At 40.6% G+C, this 23317-nt stretch overlaps 1 protein-coding gene across 3 annotated transcripts in view; it reads left to right on the top strand.

The window, feature by feature from the left end:
• The window catches only part of IL1R1 (interleukin 1 receptor type 1), an 88832-nt gene that overhangs the window by 56205 nt on the left and 9310 nt on the right, over positions 1–23317 (top strand). The window contains exons 3-9 of one of the 3 annotated variants that reach the window (XM_060169406.1): positions 4649–4715; positions 12009–12243; positions 12341–12530; positions 13299–13467; positions 15353–15418; positions 19402–19519; positions 20233–20384. In XM_060169406.1, the coding sequence (XP_060025389.1) occupies positions 4655–4715; positions 12009–12243; positions 12341–12530; positions 13299–13467; positions 15353–15418; positions 19402–19519; positions 20233–20384 (991 nt within the window). In that variant the 5' untranslated portion in view covers positions 4649–4654. The remainder of the gene's footprint in view (positions 1–4648; positions 4716–12008; positions 12244–12340; positions 12531–13298; positions 13468–15352; positions 15419–19401; positions 19520–20232; positions 20385–23317) is intronic. The other 2 variants (XM_060169405.1, XM_060169404.1) reach the window with 2 other exon arrangements.

Below are 23317 nucleotides of genomic sequence, written 5' to 3'. Positions count from 1 at the left end.
CCGAGTGTACACACAGGCATGTAGTAGATCTTCAACATACAGTTGTTGGTTTGGCAGCAAATGAACAAAGAAATGAATGGATACCTGAGAACACTTTACCAAAACTTACATCTCTCATCAGAGCGTGGGGTGACTTACGATAACTAATTCAGAGTGTGACCATTTGCCAGACAATGTTCTAAACCCTTCACGTGTGACACCTCACTTAATCACAGCCTTCAAGGACAAATACTGTTATCATCATCCCCATTTGGTCCAAAGGGGGAACTGCGACACAGAGGCTGAACTTTTATGCAGTGTGCCATTGATGGCTATGTGGGATGTATTGCGTGATCACATGTGGCTGACGGCTGAATTGTGACCATCTTGAAGAGTGGGTTCTTGTTTTATATTTCACTTTATTTATTTTGAATTTTAAAAATTATTTTTGTCCCTGGCACTAGCATATACAGCCTGGTATACAGGTTGTATAGGTTGGTATACAGCAGAACACAAATGTCGTTGAGGGATTTTCTGATTTGCCCAGCCTTTCAAGGACTAGCAGGGTGAAGGCTAGTCAGGTTTGGCTTCACCCTTGGAATTTTGTATCATTTTGGGACCTATGGGGGGTTTTGTTCATTTTTTTGTTTAGTTTGGCCTTGGATGGTACGTCTTTACCTGCTTCCTCTACACTGTCCGCACTCATGGGACTCTTAACCCCCATCCCATGGCCTGGAGCCAAATCCCTTGCCCTAGGATCCTGGAGACTGACAGGGATTCAGAAGGTCCCCTGCTGAGGGGAAGGGGCTTCTCTCACCCCCCTGCTTTTTTCCCAGAGCAGTTCCAGGGCAGGCGAAGTAAAACCTGGACCCCTGGGGCCGGGCTCCTGCATTCTATGGACTATTAGATAGGAAGGGGTCTATAGTCACCCAGCTCATTGCCAACTGTGCAGACGAGGAAACCGAAGCTCAGGAGGAATTGTGTCCAAGGTCGCACCGTCCTTGGACTTGCAATTCTTAAACGTTGTTTGCCCACAATTAATTTGGAATTACATCTCCAGACACACTCTGTATGAATTCAGCCTGGCACCTTCCTTGTCTTCTCCCCCGCCCACTCATCGAACAAGCCAGAGCTTGTGACTAAATGAACAAACACCTGGCAGAGTTCAGTTGATTTTGTGGTGTCTTTAATAAACTAATGTGAGTAATGGATTGGCCTGGAACAGGTAATCGGGAAATGTTTTAACCCTTTATTTACTTCCTTCTATCATAGAAATTTAAAATACACCTCCTCAGGGTTACAGAAATAGTTAATAAGCCAGACTGCAAGACGTCAAAGCCTCCCATCTTATTTAATAATCTGAATACAGGTTCAAGGTAAATATGATAATAATACTCTTAATCTAGACTAATTTGGGAGAAGGCTAATTTATGTGAGTAAAACGTCAGAATTACAGGATACTTAAGGAATGTGGTCTCATGGCTCTGAGGTAGGTTTCAAGGCTTGAATCAGGTATAGGGATCACTGCACTCATGCTGGGGGTAAACTGAGGAGAATGCGGATGGGGGTGTCTCTCACGCTTAGATTGTCTTCTTTTTCCCTGCATTTGCAGGCATACCTCAGAGATACTGTGGGTTTGGTTCTAGACCACCACAGTAAAGCTTATATTGCAATAAAGTGAGTCACACGAAATTTTTGTTTCCCAGTGCATATAAAAGTTATGTTTACACTATACTGCGGTGTGTTAAATGAGCAATAACATTATGTCCAAGAAAGCAATGTACATACCTTCACTAAAAAATACTTCATTGCTAAAAAATGCTCACGGTCACCTGAGCCTTCAGCGGGTCATCATCTTTGTGCTGGTGGAGGGTCCGGCCTGGATGTCGGTGGCTGCTGACTGCTCAGGGTGGTGGTTGTTGAAGGTTGAGGTGGCCACGGCAATCTCAAAGTAAGACGACACTGAAATTTGCCACATTGATTGACTCTTCCTTTTGCCTGGACACTTAGAGGCCATCGTAGGGTTGTTAGTTGGCCTGACTTCAATAGTGCTGTGTCTCAGGGACTAGGGAGGCCCAAGGAGAGAGCTGGGGGTACAGCCAGATGGTGGAGCCGTCAGAACACACACACTATTTATCAGTTAAGTTTGCTGTCTCATATGGATGTGGTTCGTGGTTCCCCAAAAACACATTACAGCCGTAACATCTAAGATCCCTCATCACAGAATAACGTAAACAAGATAGTAACGAAAAAGTTTGGAATATTTTGAGAATTACCAAAATGTGACACAGAGACATGAAGCGAGTGGGCGCTGTTGGAAAAATGGTGCCGATGGACCTGCTCGATGCAGGGGTGCCACAAGTCTTCCATTTGTTAAAAAACACAGTATTTGCAAAGTGCAGTGAAGCGAAGCGCAATAAAACGAGGTATGCCTGTATTTAAAAAGCACACTGTCCCTTTTTTTATACCTTTTAATACCACTTCTTAAGTAGGACATTTTCCAGCTAATATTCAAATGATTGCATGTTACTAGAATCTGGGTTTGTGATGTCTTAGTTAAAATATTTTGTTTGCAATTAACTTACGGCTACAGAAAAGAATATAGGCAAATTTCATCTTCTGTAAAATGAAAAGGACAGCTTTTTTTTGAAGCATGAAATTATGCGGTCTGCCCTGGACATTGCCCCTGAGGTCGGGTCGAGGGGATAGCTGTTTCCTTAGTTCATTTTTTCACTCATTCTGTGAACACTTATCAAGGACTTCTGAGTTCCCAGCACAGTTCTGGAAGCTGTGAGTGCAGTGATAGGCGGGTCATGGTTCCTGCCCACATGAGGCTCCCTGTCCTGGGGTAACTGCAGTGAAAAGTGCGAAGGCATTAACACAGGTTGCTGCAGGGGCCCAGAGAGAGACGGTCTGGCCAGGCAAGGGTTCTGGGGGCTCCCTGGAGCTGGTGGGGGGAGGGTGACCCCGGCTGAGACTGCTGAGTGGGGAGGTACCTTCACCACCAGGTGAAGGGTGGAGGGAATAGCAAAGGCAAGGGCTCTGAGGTTGGAGAACTGGGCAAGGTGAAGGCTGACATATGGACTGGGCATGGGGAGAGGAAGGTGGAGGGTTGAGTAGTCAGAGCCTCAGCACAGAGGACCTGTGTGCTTTGCTGAGGGGTGCGGACTGTTTGGGTTGCACTGGGGAGCCGGTGAAGGCGCTTTGAACCGATCACTTGGTAACTATGAGTTCGTAAGATCCCTGGATTGAATAGAAGCAGTAAGTCCATAGGCAGAGAGACTGATAAGGAGCTAGTTGGCATAATTAATCCAGGAAGAAGCCGGTGATTGTTGAGCTAAAGAGGCATCAGCAGTGGGTATGAGTGAACCGGGCTGGTCTGGTGATCTCCGGAGCCGGACTGTTCAGGGCTGGTGAGAACAGCTCTGGGGATGGCGGGTGTCAGGGTCACTGAGCCTGGGTCGCTCGTTGGGTGGGTGGGAGTGTGGCAGTGCTGTCCCCGTCACTAAGGTGGGGAGCATGGCTGGTGCAGAGAATGAGTTTGGTTTGAGGCCTGTGGAATACTAGGAATTCATAGGTTGTTGAATAGACCTGTGCATAAGTTCATTGGAAGCACGAGATTGGAATTTATTGCATGTAGTTGTAAGGTCCCCCTTCAGGAGCACTGAACAGGAACGTTCAAAAAGGTAAAGGGGGCCGTACTGACCATTAACTTAATTTGGGCCTGAGAAGTTTAGAAAGGTAGGCAAAATGGAGCGCTTTTTTCCTTTTTCAATTGATATTATTTTAGGGATATTTTATGGATAAAGCCACAGGCGTGCTTTCCTTCCAGCACCAGCCAAATGCCTACTCTGATTACGCCCCCTGCCAGGTACATGGACAGAGTGTTAGGGAATTGAAATGCTAGGTTACCAGGACCTCAGCTTACTATGTAGCCCTATGGCTGATCAATACCTGTTGTAGCTGCTGCTGTGTTAGTGTGGCTTCTAAACCACTCGGAGGAGCTGTGGAGGTTTTGTTTATATTTTTGGTTTTCTTTGTGATAAGATGAATACATGCTTATTATAGAAATTTTAGATAAAAAGCCCCAGAGAAGGGGCAAACCAACCAACCACGAGAAGCAACCCAATTTTGATATACTGTTATTATTTCTTTTAGTCTTTCTGGTGCATTTCCATGCAGCTATACCATTTCGTACAGACGGTTTAGCGTCTTACCTTATAAAGCGAAGGTGTGAGCTTTCGCAGGATCTGGAAGTATAGGGAGACTTTGCAAGTGGGTCCTGGCAGTGGGTACATTCCAGGTGGGGAACACATCCATGTAAGTAGAGGCAAGATGGTTTAGGGTCTAGTGGGTAGTCTATTTTGGGTGTAGCATAGATTAGATTTGGGGGAAATTTAAATGGAAATGAACGTTGGGACAGTTGATGGAAGTTTTGTTAATCTTAAGCTGTGTGAGTTTGTCCCCAGTTCTGTTAAAAATCTTCATTCCCCTTTTCCCCAGTTTGCGTCCAGAAGCATGATCACATAAGGGATGTAGGGAGACTAACCCATCAGTGTGACTTGCGGGTAAGGGTGGGACCAGGGGGGGAGTCCGTGTGTGTAGTTTTAGAGATGTTTGGGGGAATAGTAACATTTAAAATTTTTCTTTCATTCCTCTGTTTCTCCAGGAGAATATGAAAGTATTATTCAGGCTTGTTTGTTTCATAGCTCTACTGACTTCTTCTCTGGAGGCTGGTGAGTTAAGCATTTCCTTGTGTTCCTGTCTGCTAAGAAAATCTGTTATTTAGAATACATGAAGTACCTTGCTGAACAGAGTCATTTTTCTTACGTGTGTCTGTGGATGCCCAAGTCACAGAACTGTATTGCTGGATGTCCTTTCAAGATCTTTACTTTTCATTCTCTCGTTTATATACATCGGGAAACTGAAGCCCAGTGAGGTTAAGAGCCCAAGGTCATGCAGCTAGTTTCAGAGCAAAAGCTATAGTCCACGTCACCAGTGTCTAGTCCAGGCCTCTTCCCACTTGGTTGCTGCTTGAAGAGTGTAATATGGGAAATCCTGGCTTTCATTCAGAAGAGGTGTTAAACGCAGTCTTTATGAACCACAGCTGGCAGTTCTGTGTTTTCTCCATTCATTCATTCTTTCTCTTCCCCTCTCCCTCTCCCGCTGCGAACGTATTTAGCTCCTGCCGTGCGCCAGGCACTAGCTGCTGGGGCTACAGTGGTGAATAATCCAGACAGAAATATCTGCCTGGGGTTTACATTCCAGTAGGGGAGAGAGACAGTACATTGCATAAGTAAAGATATATTGTGTCATATGGCGATAAGTGTGGAGAGGAAAAGAAGCAAAAAAGTAAAGTATACACTTTGGGAATATTTTGATAGTGTGGCCAGAAAAGGCCTCCCTGAGAAGTTGACTTTTGAGTTGAACCTGATGGAGCGGGAGGAGGGAGCTATATAGAGATCAGGTTGGGGGTGGGGAAACATTCTAGGCAGCACGTGCCAAGGCCCTGAGGCCGGGAGTACTGGCATGTTCCAGGGGCTGAAATCTGCTGTGGCTGGAGCAGAGGGAATGGTGAGGGATGTGGTACAGGGTGAGGTCATTCAGGTAATGGGGGGCGGTGGAGGTCTGACTGTGTAGAGAGAACCTTGTAGACCTTTCTAAGGATCTTGGCTTGTACTCTGAGGTGGGAAGACTGTGTAGGTTCCCTGTTTAAAACCAGAGAGGTGATCTAACTTTCCTTTCTGTTTTTTTTGGCCATGCCGTGCGGCTTGTGGGATCTTAGTTCCCCGACCAAGGATCGAACCCGGGCCCTCGGCAGTGAAAGTGTGCAGTCCTAACCACTGGACCGCCAGGGAGTTTCCATATTTTAAAGGCTCATTCTGGTTCTTATACTGTGAACAGATCCTAGGGAGGCAAAGGAAGAAACAGAGAGGCCAGTTAGGAGGCCATTACGGCAATCCAGGCAAGCTATGATGGTAACTTATTCAAGGGTGACAAGGAGAAGTGAGTCATCAGAGTCTGGATATACTTTGAGGACAGAGCCAGCAGGATTTGCAGACAGATTGGATGTGGGTGTGAGAAACAGAGAAGAATCAAGGATGACTAAGGGTTTCAGCCCAAGCGCATGTAAAGTGGAGTTGCCGTTGATGGGAGGGGGGAAGGTCACGTGTTCAGACTGAACATGTTAAAGTTAGCTGTCCATTAGATGTCTAAGTAGAGATGTTGACTAAGCAGTCTGGAGCCAGGGGTTGGAAGTATAAAATTGGAGACCTTGGCAAGCAGCTGCTATTAGAACCCTGAGACTAGATGGGTCTACCTGGGGAGTGAGTGTGGTTAGAAAAGAACAGAACTTCAAGGAGTGAACCCTGCAGCCCTCCAGGGATGGGCGGTCAGGCTTCCATTCATCCAAGAACCAGTGAAAGACTGGCCTGAAAGGTAGGAGGAGAACCAGACAAATGTCCTGAAAGCCAAGTGAAGAACGTGTTTCAGGGATGAGAATAACACGTGTCCAGTGTAGATGTGCTAAGGAAGATGACGTCCGAGAGTTGTCGATTTGATTTAGCAACTTAAAAAGTCATAGGTGACTTTGATGAGAGCAGTTTTGATGGAGTGGTGGAGCAAACACCAGATAAATAGGAGAGTGTGTTGAGCTGAGACCTTAAGGTTTACTCTTTTATCACTGTTATTATTGCTACTGTTACTCCTCGGAGCTAAATACTTACCAGTCCTCCATCAGTGCAGGTACCTTGCTGAGTGCCTAGCCACTTTTATTTCCATTTCTGTTTTTAAATAGCTTTATTGAGGTTATAATAGACATACAATAAACCACACGTTTAAGGTATACAATTTGATGTGTTGACATACATATCCACCCCTGAAACCGTCATCACAATCAAGATAATATTGAATTGAGCATTAATTGGTTTGGAGAGAACGGGGCAGCTCAACAATATCAAGTCTTCTGATCAATGAACAAAATATAGACGTCTTCATTTTTTTAGATCTCTTAAAATTTATTTAAATAAATTTATTTTGTAATTTTCATTGGATCAGTCTGATGCATCTTTTGTCACATTTATCCTAAATTATTCATATCTTGATGCTATTGTAAAAGGCATTTAAAAAATCCAGTTTCTAATTGTTCTTAGGTAATATATACACACACATTCAAATTTGCATATTCATATTGTATCCTACAACTTACAAACCCTGTAGGTCTTCGGTAGATTTCCTAGCATATTCTGTATAGATAATCATGTTGTCTGCAAATAAAGACATTTTACTTTTCTCTTCAATCCGTATGCCATTTCTTTTTCTTGCCTAATGCACTAATTAGATCTTCCAATACAATGTTGAATAGAAGTGGTTAGAGTGGACATTCTTACCTTGTTTCTAATCTTGTATATGATAGCTGTAAGGTTTTTATAGCTGTCCTTTATTAGCTTTAGGAAGTTCCCTTCTATTCCTAGTTTTGTTTTATTGTGGTTTTTTTTTGGGGGGGGGATGTTGTGTACGTCATACTGCACTGTCCTTTTTTGATATATTGTAGCATTCAATTTGCTAAGATATTTTAAAGAAATTTTGCATCTATGTTCACGATGAAGACTGTTTTGTGGTTTTCTTTTCTTGGAATGTCTTTGTTTGGTTTTGGAATTAGAATAATACTGACCTCTAGAGTGAACTGGGAAGTGTTACTGACTCTTCAGTTTTCTAGAAGAGTGTGTGTAAAACTGGTGTTGGTCCTTCTATGAATATACCAGTGAAGCCATCTAGGCCTGAAATTTTTTTTTGTTGTTGGGAGGTTTTTAACTACACTTTCCGTTTCTTTAATACCTGTAGGGCTATTCAGGTTATCTATTTCTTCTTCAGGCAGATTTTATAGTCTGTACTTTCAAGGAATTTGCCCATTTCATTTAAGTTGTTGAATTTATTGGCATTAGGCTGTTCATAATATTTCCTCATTACTCTTTTAAAATCATTTTAATGAGACATGTCACCTCTCTTTTTTTCCTGATCAGTATGGCAGGAGATTTATCCATTTTATTGATTTTTCTGAAAGAACTAGCTTTTGGTATCTTTGATTTTTTTCTCTATTGTTTTTGTTTTCCATTTCATTGGTTTTTCTCCTGGATCTATTACTATCCTCTGCTTACTTACGGTGTAATTTTTAAAAAAAATTTCTTAAATGGAATCCGGTCATAATTTGAGATTTTTTTTCTTATACAGACATTTAGTGCTATCAATTTTCCTCTAAGTATTGTTTCCTTTTCATGCCGTATGTTTTGATATGTTGTGTTTTCTTTATCATTCAGGTCAAAAGACTTATCTCCTAATCTCCTCCTTTATTCCTTCTTTTTTTTTAAATTGATTTATTTATTTTTGGCTGCGTTGGGTCTTTGTTGCTGTGCTTGGGCTTTCTCTAGTTGTGGCGAGCAGGGACTACTCTTCACTGTGGTGCACGGGCTTCTCATTGCGGCGGCTTCTCGTTGCGGAGCACAGGATTTAGGCATGCGGGCTTCAGTAGTTGTGGCACGTGGGCTCCGTAGTTGTGGCACGTGGGCTCCATAGTTGTGGCTCACAGGCTGTAGAGCACAGGTTCAGTAGTTGTGGTGCATGGGCTTAGCTGTCCCGAGGCATGTGGTATCTTCCCGGACCAGGGCTCGAACCCGTGTCCCCTGCATTGGCAGGTGGATTCTTAACCACTGTGCCACCAGGGAAGTCCCCTTTATTTCTTCTTTGATGCATGGGTGATTTTTTTGTTTGTTGGTTGGGCTTTTTTCAGCTTTTAAATACATGGGTGAATTACTAGATATTTTTCTGTTACTGATTTCTAATTTAATTTCATTGTCAAGAGAGAACATACTTTGAATTCTTTTAAATTTGTTGACTGTTGGGTTATAAGCAGGAATATAGTATATCTTGGTAAGTTCTTTTGTGTGCAGTTAAAAAGAATGTGTATTCTGCTGTTGTTGGGTAGGAGTTTTTGTAAATATTGATTATGCCAAATTGGTTGATAGTGTTGTTCAAATCTTCTATATCATTACTGATGTTCTGTCTAATTGTTGTACTTGTTCTACCAATTATTATGAGGAGACTGTTGAAATCTCAGACTATAATTGTGGGTTTCTCTATTTCTTTTTGCAATTCTATCAGTTTTTGCTTCATGTATTTTGACAGTAGGTGAGTAAATGTCTAGGATTACTGTGTACCTCCTGACAAATTACTCCTTTATCATAATTTCATGACTCTTTTTAATCCCTGTTAATATTTTTCACTGTAAAGTCTACTTTGACTGATAATAATAAACATTCAAACTTTCTTTTTTTTTTTTGCGTTACGCGGGCCTCTCACTGTTGTGGCCTCTCCCGTTGCAGAGCACAGGCTCCGGACGCGCAGGCTCAGCAGCCATGGCTCACGGGCCCAGCTGCTCCGCGGCATGTGGGATCTTCCCGGACCGGGGCACGAACCCATGTCCCCTGCATCGGCAGGCAGACTCTCAACCACTGCGCCACCAGGGAAGCCCCAAACTTTCTTTTGATTAGTGTTAACATGATATTTCTCTCCCCTCCCCGTTTTTACTTTTAACATATTTGTGTCTTTACACTTAAAGTGTGTTTATGTGTGGGTTCGTGTGTATGTTAGCATATAGTTGGATCCTTCTTTCTTTATCCAGTCTGACTATCTCTGCCTTTCAACTGGGTTGTTTAGACCATGAAAAAAATATGATAATATGTTTGGGTTTTATTTTAGGATCTTGTTTTATTTTCACCTTGTACCATTAATTCTTTGTTATGTGTTTTCTCTTTTCTGCTGCCTTTTGGATTGAGAATTTTCATGATTTATTCTGTCTTCTGGGTTGGCTTATATTAATAACTTAAAAAATAACTACTCTAGTGCTTATGGTATCCATCTATGACTTATCACTGTTTACCTTCAGGTGATACTATACCAATTCACAAATAGTATAAAAAACTTAAAACAGTATATATCTGCTTCTCCCTTCCTGAACTTTGCCTTATTGTTTCCATACATTTTACTTCTTTATATGTTATAAACCTCAAAAGACATTATGTTTGCTTTAAATATTCCGTTGTTTTTAAAGAGATTTAATAATAAGAAAAATTATTTTATGATCACCCACGTAGTAACCATTTCTGGTGTTATTTATTCGTTTATGTAGGTTCATTTTTCATCCGATGCTATTTTCTTTCTATAGGAGTTCCTTACATGTTTTGGCAGTACAGGTGTATTGGTGATAATTTTTGTAGCTTTTATAAATATGAAAAAGTCTTTATTTTGCCTCTGTTTCTGAAAGGTACTTTCCCTGGATATAGAATTCTAGGTAGATGATGTTTTTCCTTTTAGTACTTATCTTTATTCTGCCCTCTTCTGGCTTGTATTGTTTCTGGCAAGAAGACTGCAGCATTTTTGTCTTTGTTTGGTGTGCTTTTCTTCATGCTTCTTATGCTTGGGTTTTATTGTGATTTGGGGGTCTGTGGCTACATCATTTTCATAAAATCGTGAAAAATTTCAACTTGTATTTCTTCACCTATTTTTCCTGTTCAACCCACCTCTCCTGTTCTTCAGGGATTCTTATTACATGTATTGAAGTTGTCCTGCAGCTAACTAGAATCCTGTTTATTTCATTGTTATTTTTCTCTCTCTGTTTAGTTTTGAAGAGTCTCTAATGCTATATCTTGTAGCTCACTAAGCTTTTCTTCCTGCAGTGTCAAACCTGCCATTAATCACATCCTTTTTTTTTTTTTTTAAAGCCAGCATTGTAGTTTTCATCTCTAGGGGTTTGATTTAGGATTTTTAAAATAATCTCTTTCATTTCTCTACTCAACATGCTTGAACTGGCCCCTTGAACAAGGGGAACACAGTGATAATAACTATTTTAATTTTTTCCATCTATTCTATTATCTGTGTCATTTATGGGTCAGTTTTGATATGACTGATTTTTTTTCTCTTTATTATGCTGCCTCTTTGCATGCCTAGTAATCTTTGATTGGATGCTAGATATTGTAGATTTTACCATGTTGGGCATTGGGTATTTTTTTATTACTAAAAACGTTCTTGAGCTTTGTTCTTTTACAGGGTTGTTACTTGGAAATAGTTGATGCTTTTAGGTCTTGCTTTTAAGCTTTGTAAGTCAGGAGCAGAACAAGGTTTATTCTAGGCCTAACTTGCTCCATCTACTGAGACAAAACCCTTCTGGGTTCTCTACCTGGTGCCCCATGACTGATAAGATTGTCCATTCTGGCTGTTGAGAACAGCCACCATTCCCGGCATGTGTGCGCTCTGCGTATTATCCACTCTAATTCTTGTGGCAATGTTTCACTCTGGCCTTGGGGAGCTTTCTTTCATGCTTCTGCTAATTGATACTCAGCTGAAACCTTGAGGGAGATCCTGTAGACCTCCAAAGCTTGCTTACTCTCTGTGTACAGCTGTAATCTCGCTGGTGCTCTGCCCTCCACTCTCTTGGTTGACCTGGATTCCCTGCTCCATCTCCTCAACTCAAGAGAGAACACTGGGTTTTGCCTGCATTTCCTCCCAGCAATGTCATGGCCTAGAATTGCTCTCTACACAGTAATTTGGGAAAACCCTAGGACTCGCCTCCTTTGTGTCCTTCATTCCCTGACGTTCGATGTCTTGAACATTGTTATTTCATATACTTTGTGCATTTTTTAGTTGTTCAGGTGGGAGGGTAAATAACGGTTATTCCATCTTTTTACTGAAGCAGCCATCTTTTCCTGCTACCTTATCCCCAAGTTTTAGCTGAGTTAAGAGGGGAGGAGAGAGGTTAAATAACTTGCTCAAGGACACAAGTAGTAAGTGACATCCTGGATTTGACTAGAAATCTTTTAGACTTCCAAGATGATTCTCTTAATCATAAGGCTACTGACACTCTCACGTATAACACAAATTAATGTATTTAATAGTTGGTGTGTTTATATTTAGATATTACATTAAGAAACATTGACTAATTTCTTATAGAAATGACTTTCCCTTTCTCCCTTTTAAAGATAAATGTGTGGAACGTGAAGAGGAAGTTATTTTAGTTTCGTCTGCACATGAAATTGATGCTCGTTCATGTCCTCTTATCCTAAGTGAACACAAAGGCCCTATAATTTGGTATAAAAATGACAGCAAGACACCTGTATCTACCGAAAGAGACTCCAGGATTCATCAGCACAAAGATAAACTTTGGTTTGTTCCTGCGGAAGTAGAGGATTCAGGATATTACTACTGTGCAGTGAGGTAAGAAAGGAATTAATATGTTACAAACGTGCGTTGTATGTACCTGCAATAGTTAAGGACAAAAATCTTCTAATAAACCTATTTTGATTTATTTTAGCAATTCAACTTACTGCCTCAAAACTAAAATAGCTGCAGAGTTTGTACAGCATGAGCCTAACTTGTGTTACAATTCACAAGCCGTCTTTACACAGAGACTACTGATTCCAGGAGATGGACAACTTGTATGTCCTTATTTGGATTTTTTCAGAGATGAAAACAATGAGTTACCCCAAATACAGTGGTATAAGGTAATTTTATATTACATATGGCATTCTACTCATCTAGCAAATAAAATAGTTTTCTATCACAGACAATAGGATGAATCTGCAAAGCGCTTTTTCCTTTGGCATGTTATTTTGCCTGAGTGGTGAAATTTAATAGGATGTTTTTAAAAGGTTTTAAGACTGTACACATTTAATTTGCAGCTTAACTAAAAAGACGTCATTTTTGTTTAATAAGGTAGAGCTGAGAAAAGTATAGTAGGCATAAAAGATGTTTAAAGATAAGGATGATTATAAATTTAGGGTTTTTAAGAAATAACTATTTGTTACAAAGATACTATTTTGTGTTTTATTACAAACATCAAGTGGTCCTTGGATAACCTAGTGGTTCCTCTAACTGTCTGAAAGGCGATTGGCCAGCACTCCATGGAATACATCATATTCTGGTATCTTTGATCTACCTGGCTTGTTGGAGCTTACATGGAGAGTCATCTTGTAGAGGTTAAAAAATACAAAATAATATCAGTGAAGAATGGAAGTATAGCATTACTAAGCAGCTATGGTGTTAGCATTCTTTCCTCAAATGTGTTTCTCTTGCAGAGTAAGTTTGTCTTCACTTGTCTTCAAAGTGCAAGCCTCATAGGCATAAAAATGTAAATCCTGGGAATGTAATTATGACTTTGCAAAAAAATGCAATATTAAAACTTGTATGCAAGGAACCTTTCTATTCGTATACGTACGAATATAAATATGAATTATTGGTTTTCAATACTTCCTTCCTCTCCCTCTGTTTAGGACTGCAAACCTCTGCTTCTTGACAATATAAACTTTGTTGGAATAACAAATAAACTCATCATCACGAACGTGACTACGGCGCATAATGGGCACTATACGTGTCATGCATCCTACGCACACTTGGGAAAGCAGTATCATGTCACCCGGGCGATAAAACTCATTACTCTAGGTGAGCCAGAGCTCCAATCCTAGGATTTTAAATCCAGGAAGGCCCAGAGACCATAACTCTAATATCACCTTCACTGTCTATGGAGGGACTAAATCCAAGAGAAGCTTGATGACTTGCCAGAGGTCACCTGGCTTTAGTTTAGTTTTTGTTGTTACGTGCTATGTATGTGTTTCTCATTCCTACTTCAGAGGCAGTGCTGATCAAACAGACAAGGATGAGCTATGTGTTGCAGCTGAACTCGGAGCACGTTCTTTGGCCTGGCTAGAGCTGCTTCTCCAGAGGGTTCTCTGGAGAGGCACTGGAGGAACGACAGTTCTGAGATCCCTCACTTGGGCAGTCTGAGTGTCTAGCCATCACTGGCGTGATGGATGGATGCTAATGAACTTTGGCACAAGTTACACTCTTGTTAGATCTCTGTTAGTCCAGTCGCTTAACTTCTCTGAGGCTGTTTGCTCCTCTGTAAGAAAATTCAAGCTTCCAAGCTTGCTGCAAAAGCGAGAGATCAAGTGTGCTCAGCTTGCGGTCCTGTGCCTGGGGCCAAACAGATGAGAAATGAGTAGGTACATGATGATTATTCTTGTTAGTTTTCCTGAGGCTTCTATTAACCATATTCCATATTAAAAACTACAACAAAATAAAACCAAGGCACTCCTACAAGTTCCCCGGGGATGGGCAGAATGCTCAACCTTTCTGTAAATACCAGGGTTTTCTAAGCTTCCAGTAAGATAAGAATAGAGTTCGTTTAACCAGGACTTTGGAAGTCAAAGCAGTCTCTATCAGTAATTACTCTGGAGCAACAGGGATAAACAGGGCCTCTCCCAGGTAAACCCAGATTATGATCACTTTTCAGAGAGCTATGTTTTCTCAATTCTACAATAATTCATTTTTTCTTCAAAGGTTAATTTTATTGTCTCAGAATCAATTCCTTCCCTACATCCTACAAGCATCAATGACTCGTAAATTTCAGGAGTCCTTGAATCACAACCATCTGAGTTCCTGAGCAGCCCCTCTCTGGTCATTGTGGAGCTGATTTGTTTTCCTTGGGGTACTGCAACCAGACCAGCAGACCAAATTTTAGGGAAAACAGGCACTACAGAGTTTTAAAAATAGGCCAAATGGGTTTTAAATACTTTCTGCCATCCTTTCTGATCCCTTAGAATCCCGTAGAAATAATATACTTAATCAGATGTGAGGTTGTATTTTGTTTTCTTCTAAAGGTGGATTTAGAAATATTTATTGGGCATCTACTATGTTTCAGGCACTGTTCTAGGTATACATTAGGGAACAAAGGAGACAGTATCCTGCCCTGATGGAGCTAACATTTTTTTTTTTTTTTTGACTGCGGCGGAATAAATACTGGGCATTCAAGTTCATAGTTTCTCAGGCGTGGCCCCAGATAGGTCAGATTAATTTCTGGAGCTCCTTAGTATTTTTATGCTTATTTTAATAAATTATGCCAAAATGTTTGGCATTCTTCAATAATGGTGGCTTTCACTCTTGGGTCATTGTGAAAATTACTAAGTACAAGCACGTCTACCAATAGATGGCCTTCTGGTTAATAAGTCCCTTTCCACAACGACTCGTTTTTCCTGATTTGCATGAAGAGGGGCACTTGTCTGGAGCCCCAGGGCCTGGTGACGTGCGGGGTGTTTTTTGCAGCACCAAACTCTGGGTTCAGAAGGGCCAACTCTGTGGGTTCTGCTGTGGTCTCTGTGTCAGCCTCCTACCTTCACCTCTGGCCTTCTGTTTCCTGCTATATATGCTTTGGCCAGTAGAGGGAATATCGGGCAGATGCCTTGTAGTATATTTTTGGTAGATTTTGCCAAGTGTGGTCATCACTTGAGATTCTGGTCTATGAGAGACCTTATGGATGTTTTTCTTTCAGTGAAATCCAGGAACAAGAGACCTGAGATTGTGAGTCCAGCTAATGAGACGATAGAAGTGGTCTTGGGTAAGTGAGCTACAATCAGGATATGCTGAAATCAGTAGTTGTTGCACTCGAGATTAAGATAAACTGTACCTTTACTGCACACAACCTAAGCACACAACCTAAGCTGTTTAGTGGATATATATCTAAAGTTAGAGGGAAAGTGGCACAGATTATGTCTTAAATGTTTCTTTGGATTTCTTGCCTCTTACGGCAAACATCTAGCCATGTCTGATTGGCCCACCCTTACTTTCCTATGGACGCTTATTACTGGTGAAGCCATCAGCCAAAGACCAAGTTCAGGGACTTCCCTGGCCGTCCAGTGGTTAAGACTTCGCCTTCTAATGTAGGGGGTGCGGGTTCGATCCCGGGTTGGGGAACTAAGATCCTACATGCCTCGCAGCCAGGAGACCAAAACATAAAACAGAAGCAACTTCAATGAAGACTTTAAAAGCAGTCCACATCAAAAAAATCTTAAAAAAAAAAAAAAGAAAAGACCAAGTTCAGTAGGCCTAGGAATAGGAAATGTAACTTACTTGGCGCAGGATGGAGTTCTTATGATCAGAGTTAAGCTTTTAGGTAGAAGAATAGGACTACAGGCCAAAAAGACAGTTATTCTAGAAAATTATTTTTCCAAGTTAGTGATAATGTTCATTTTAAGAATAAAGATGTAACACGATAAGCATTCAGATCTAAGCTATGCAATATGATAGCCACTAGGCATGTGTGGCTACATACATGTAAATTTAAGGAAATTTATTTAGTTTAATTAAAAATTAGTCCCTCAGTCAAGGGCTGAAGAGTGACATGTGATTAGTGACTACGTATGAGACAGCACAACTACAGAACATTTTTGCCAACGCTGAAAGTTCTGTTGGAAACCACCGGTCCAAACATAAAAACAGATTTTTGTATCAGAGGATCAAAAATGAGGCTGGCATATAGAATTCTGTAATAGTAACTGCATGAAGACAAAGAGCAATTGTACAGAGATTAGAAGGTAAAATGTGTGACCTCTGAATTCTGTACTTGGCCAAGTTGTTCTTCGTGGTGGAAAGTAATATAAAGACATTCGTAGATGTAAACAAAGATGTGAAAATTGTAAATATTGTCCCGTAGAATCCAGAGCAGTGTTTCAACCCTTTTTTCCCCCATCATTGCTCCCCTGTAGCGCCTAACAAGCCATTTTTTCCCTCATACTCGTTAGTTGCTCAGGTATTTAATACCCAGATGTGCACTGTGGCACTTTGAAAGGCCCCACACCACTGCAATAGCTAAGCTTCTCTTGCTCTCCTCGCCAAGACACACATTTCGCCCTGTTGAGAAAGCATGCTCGAGGAATGTACACTTAGAGCTCTAAAGCCTAGATTGGATCTACAAGTCTAAGAAGTTCACATTAGGAAATAATAATTTTCATATATCACATTGATCAGAGGCCTGATCACCGTGGCATATGAGTATCCTATAATCAGACATTTATTTGATAAGATTTCATATTAATTACCAATAAAATGACTTAGAAAAATAGGAATTGAGGGATACTTTCTGCACTTAATAACATCAATTCAAACCAATCGTCACCAACATTTTTAATGGTGAAACACTATATAGTGTTAAACCTTCTACAGGTCTAGGCCTTAACATGTTCCAGAAGTGCCCACTAATGCAAAGATAAAAGAACCAAGGCATGCTGACTGTAGGGGAGAAAAGAACTGTATTATTTTCAGATCATATAATGATGTATCTACAAATATTATTGTATTGACCAGATATAAAATTAATATTCTAAAATATTAGACTTATTTAGCAAAAACCAAGAAAATGGGAAAAGAGATCCTATTTGCAACAGTAAATGCCATAGACATGTCTATAAGATAGCTTAGCAAAACCTTTAAAAATTATATTGGATTTATAAGGAAGAAAAAACCAACCAAACAAAACCCCCACAAATTCTGACCTATAAATCTCGAAAAACTGGGAGATTTAAAGCATACATTCTTAAAGGGATGGGGAGATGTTGTCGGCAATGGGGAGAAAATTGGTTCTTAGGAGGTGAAAAAATCTAAATCAATAGATATAGTGTATATCTGTGGTATTAAAAATTCATGGAGAGTTAGGCAACTGGGATAAAAAAATCCAAAAAAGCTCCAAAGGGAGAAATAATAAAAACAATCTCTCAAGAAACACAAATTTAAGAAAAACTGTAATAAGGATGTGTGTTTTTCCTATATGAAAAACTGGAAATTGTAAAGATATGGACTCTCAACAGTAAGTTACAGTTTTAATGGAATTCCAATAAAAATATGAATGGGCTTAAAAATTGTCAAGTGATACTGAAATTCACCTGGGAGAATAAAATGCTGAGATTACTAAGATAATACTGGGAAGAAAAGCTAAATGATATGAATATTTACCCTAAAACTGCAATAATTAAGAGTGTGGTACCCCTGGCGCCAGTATACACATTCAGATCAACCTAGAAAGTCCCAAATAATTATTTTATAATTCTTACGTAACTGAGGAAGAGATTTATTATTCAGTAAGAGATTCTGGAATTATCAGTCAACTATTTGGATAAAAACATTAAGTTAAAGCTTTCTCTCATACCATACCCAAGTTATATTCTAGACAGATTAAAGAACTAAAACACTCAAACTACAGCAATGCAAACATCATATATACCTGAAAGAAAAAAGTACATGGAATATTTTCCTGATTTGATGGTAGAGAGCTTTTCAACGACAACAAAAAATACTGAAGACGTAGTATAAAACAATTGTAAATTTGGCCAAATAATAAAAATATATACACTAAAGAATTTCCATAAACAGTAACAAAATGAAAACAAGCTCTGAAAGATATTTGCGGTAGTTTTCATGTATGATAAAGAGTTACTTGATAATTAAAGAGCTTCCATGCATCATAAGGTTAATAATATGAGAATGCAGCTTAGTAATGGCCATTAGGAATAATAAGCAATTCTCTTCTTAAAAATTTATTTGTTCTATTTATTTTTGGCTGCGTTGGGTCTTCGTTGCTTTGCGTGGGCTTTTCTCTAGTTGCAGAGAGCAGGGGCTACTCTTCCTTGCGGTGCACAGGCTTCTCACTGCGGTGGCTTCTCTTGTTGTGCAGCACCGGCTCTAGGCACACGGGCTTCAGTAGTTGTGGCACATGGGCTCTAGAGCACAGGCTCAGTAGTTGTGGCGCACAGGCTTAGTTACTCCGCGGCATGTGGGATCTTCCCGGATCCTGCATTGGCAGGTGGATTCTTAACTACTGTGCCACCAGGGAAGCCCATAACAAGCAATTCTTAAAAGAAGGGCAAATGAATACTAATTCACCATGAGCTCAAGAAACGCAGATGAAAATTTAAATGGAATTTTTTTCTTCTCTCAACTGGCAATGACTAACCAAAAACACTTGGTATCTGGAGCTTTCGGGGATAAATGACTCTTGCATACACTGCTGGACAGAGTGCAGACTGGTGTAGTCTCCCTTGGGACAGGGCGTTTGGCTTTTAAAAGTATGTCTCTCTTTTAACTCAATTCTTCCAGATTTTTATTCAGAGTAATACTTCAGGATATGTACAATGTTGACGTACAGGAACATTCATTGGAATGTTAATCATAATAATGGAAAATTAGAAACATCATGTTTAGCAATAGGAAAGGAATTCATCATAGTATGTCTGTATGATGGAATAGTAAACTGTCATGAAATAGCCTATTTTGGAAGGCTAATCACGTGAGCCGAAATTCTCAATGTACAATAATTACAAATAGTAGACAACGACACCCCATTTTAAAAACTGCATACGTACACAGAAAGGTAAGGAATGAGATATGTAAAGTTACTAATAGTGCTTATCTCTTGGTGGTGGATATAAGGGCAATTTCTTCTTTTTGCTTTCCTATAATTTAAAATTTTTGTTCAACAGTCATTTATTAATCTAGATAGATCAGGTAAAAGTCCATTAATGTTATGATTCAAAATCCATTCCTTTGCAGGATCCTGGCTTCAACTGATCTGCAATGTTACCGGCCAGTTAAGTAACTTTGTCTACTGGAGGTGGAATGGGTCAGGAATTAAGGAATATGAGCCTATGATGATGGAAGAGTTTACATAGTAAGTATGCCAAGAGCCAGACATTTTGGTATTAAATCCCATGTCATACGTTATATAACCATTATGATTGAATCTAGTGGCCGTGATCGAGTTGGTCATTGATTGGTCCTTAACCCTTTGCTGCCCATATTGAGTTTTGCTAAGCTCAGCAGGATTCCTAAGATCTTGTCCAATGAAGGTGATGGTACATGTCATTATGGTACAAATTCCAGACCCCTTGGAAGGCTTTCTCTTAAATTCAGTTAAAAATGTTGCAGCATTCCCATGAAGCAACTGTCCTGAATTATCCTTCATGTCATTCCATTTTTAAAGTAGTTTAGAAAAGACTCATTAATTGTGGCCAAGAATCAGGCACTCCCCTGCTCAGGTCTCTGATGGCGTCCTATTACTTCTTAGCATCACCTGCAAACCCTTTCCCATCTGTCCCAATCTACTCGTTTCATATAGTCTTCGTGCCCCATGGAGACCAGAATGCCTAGGTCCCCATTTTCCTTCTTGGAAGCTGGTAATTTTAATTTTATTTCTCTGTGCTACTGAGTCTTTTACTAACAGGGGTCTTAGGGCTATGAAACATCAGATCAGTCTTGCTAAAAGCCTGATTCTTATACCTGTGCTTAGGGCTGGTGATTATTTCTCCTGTAACGATAAACCAGGGATGCTTATCGTATCTATAATTGATGGCATTTATACAATTTTATTACTCTTTTGAACAGCGTGCAGAATCCTTTCAACAAAAGAAAGAGTGCGGTCATTGCACGGCTTAATATTACAGCAGTGGAAAGTAAATTTTTTCTACATCCATTTATCTGTTTAGCCAAGAATACAGAAGGAAGGAGTACAGCATATATCCAATTAATACATCCAGGTAAACAACACAGCTGTTTATTTGAAATGCAATTTTGTTTTCCTGTAGTAAGATTTCATGACCTTGAGGTTTACCATGCTATTTCCTCTGCCCAGAATGCTCTTAGATTCCTCTTAACCTGGGGACTGCCATTCCTTTTTCACTTCCCAGCTGAACTATATCTTCTTCTTGGAGGTTGTGCTGTCCTGCTGCCTACTCTTAACCCCTCTCTCTGCCCCGTAGAGCCTCTGCTGTGCATGTCCATATCTATCTTAGTTTTCTTTACTTGAATATAAATTCTGTGATGTTGCAGATACTTACTAATCATTCTATTTCCAGAGCTAATAGCAACTTAAGTCATCTTCCGTACCTAATGAATAGTTTTAGGTAAAGCACTTCATGATGAATGCACAGGGGAAGCCTAAATATCCACTTTCCAGACAGGATGTCAGCAGTTACTGGTTTTCATGAATTCTGTAATCAAACACAATATTGGCAGTATTTGTGTTTCTGCTCACTGATTCATTTTTCTGCCTCATTTATTCTGCCATTGATCCCTTCTACTGTATTTTTCATTTAAAGTTATGGTATTCAACTCTGGTTGCCTCTATATTTTCTAACTTTGTGTTAAAAACGTCTTATAGCTTTTTGCTCTGTGCATCCATTCTTTCCCCAAGTTCTTGGATCATCTTTACGATCATTATATTGAACTCTTTCTTGGGCAGATTGCCTGTCTCCACTTCATTTAGTTGTTTTGCTGGGGTTTTATCTTGTTCCTTCGTCTGGAATGTATTCCTTTGCTGTCTCATTTTGTTAACTTTCTATTTGTATTTTTATGTATATGGAAGATTAGTTATGTTTCTTGGTCTTGGAGAAGTGGCCCTCTGTAGGGGATGTCCTGTGTGTCAGTACACTCCCCTCTTACTACCCAATGGCCTGGGACTCCCAGGGTAGCTTCTGACCTGTTTGTGTACTCAGTTCCACAGGCTGTGGGATGATAGTTTTCTTGCTTCTGGTGGGTGAGGCTGGTTTAGGGGCTTATGCAGGCTTCCTGGTAGGAGGGGCCAGTGCCTGACCACTGGTGGGTGCCGCTGGGGCTTGGCCCTCTGGGGGGCAGGGCCGTGTCAAGGGGAACATCTAGAGCTGGCTGTGGGCTCAGGAAGTCTTTAGGCAGCCTGTCTGCTGATGGGTGGGGCTGTGCTCCTGCCCTGGGTGGTCGTTTGGCCTGATGCAGCCCAGCACCGGAGCCTACAGGCTGCTGCAGGAGGCCAGGTCTCGGTGCCAAAGACCCAAGCAAGATATCTGCCTCTATCAAGAGTTCACGCAGATGAACACTCCCAGATATGTCTGCCACCAGCTTTTATGATCCCAGAGAGAGCCACAGCTGCCGCCTGCCCAGCAGACCCTCCAAACCAGCAGGTAATGACTCCTGTGGAGTCACTGCTTTTGCCCTGGGTTTTGGTGTGCACAAGACCTTGTGTGCCCTCCAAGAGTGGAATCTCTTTCCCCCAGTCCTGTGGAGCTCCTGCAGTGAAGCCCCATGGGCCTTCAAAGCCAAATGCTCTGGGGGCTCTTCCTCCTGATGCCAGACTCCTAGGTCAGGGAGCCTGATGTGGGGCTCAGAGTTCTCATGCCTGTGGGAGAACTTCTGCAATATAATTATTCTCCAGTTTGTGGGTTGCCCACCCGGGTAGTATGGGATTTGATTATAGTGCGAGTGTGCCCCTCATACCATCTCATCATGATTTCTTCTTTAATTCCTTGGATGTAGAATGTCATTTTTGGTAGGTTCCACTCTTTTATCGATGGTGGTTCAGCAGTTAGTTGTGATTTTGGTGTGCTCGTGAGAGGAGGTGAACTCAAGGTCCTTCTACTCTGCCATCAAAGGCTTCAGTGATTCCTCACGGCCTACTGGATATTTCGAGCCTCTTACAGACTCCTTCAAGTGTTATTCAGCTTTCTCCCCCTCCCTCCTCATTTCACTGATACTCTGCAGCATTTGCCAACTCTCCTTAAAATTCTACTCTTTGCTTCTTGTACTTTCTCTTACTTCATTGTACCCTTATTTCCTTTGCTGTCTCCTTTTCTTTTTCATTGCACTAAAATTATTTTCCTCACAATTTCACCATTAGAGTTCCTTATTTGCTCCATTAATAGTCTGTAAAATTGGTCTTGAGACCACTTATTTTCAGACTCATATAGGTTGCTTTTAAAAGTTCAGACTCATCAACCTACATGGGGCTGCAAAGTTAGATTAGGAAGACCCAGTGGTGGAAGCCACTGCTAAAGAACAGAAAAAAGAATGAGAAATATGAGGACAGTTTACAAGACCTTGGGGACAATGTCAAATGCACCAATTATAGGGGTCCCAGAAGGAGAAGAGAGAGAGAAAGGACCTGAGAAAATAATTGAAGAGAGAATAGCTGAAATTTTCCCTAACATGGGAAAGTAAACAGTCACCCAATTCCAGGAAGCACAGAGAGTCCCATACAGGATTAAAATCAAGGAGGAACATGCTGAGACACATAGTAATCAAAGTGACAAAAATTAATGATTAAAAGCAACAAGGGAAAAGCAGAAAATAACATACAAGGGAAACCACATAAGCTTATCAGTTGGTTTTTCATCAGAAACTCTGTAGGCAAGAAGGGAGTGGCACTGTATTTTTACAATGATGTAATGGAAAAACCTACCACCAAGAATAATCTACACAGCAAGTTTATTCTTCAGATTTGATGGAGAAATCAAAAGCTTTACAGATAAGTAAAAGCTAAAAGAATTCAGTACCACCAAGGCAGCTTTACAAAACATGCTAAAGGAACTTCTATAAGCAGAAAAGGAAAGGCCACAACGAGAAACAAGAAACTTATGTAACAGGAAAGCTTACCAGTAAAGGAAAACATACAGTAAAGGCAGGAAATCATAGACACACAAAGATATGAAAACCAGTAATC

Source organism: Lagenorhynchus albirostris, chromosome 13, assembly GCF_949774975.1.
Source record: "Lagenorhynchus albirostris chromosome 13, mLagAlb1.1, whole genome shotgun sequence".
Taxonomy (NCBI): Eukaryota; Metazoa; Chordata; class Mammalia; order Artiodactyla; family Delphinidae; genus Lagenorhynchus; species Lagenorhynchus albirostris.
The sequence above is the reverse complement of the archived record's forward strand: the minus strand, read 5'-3'. Positions and strand labels throughout refer to the sequence as shown.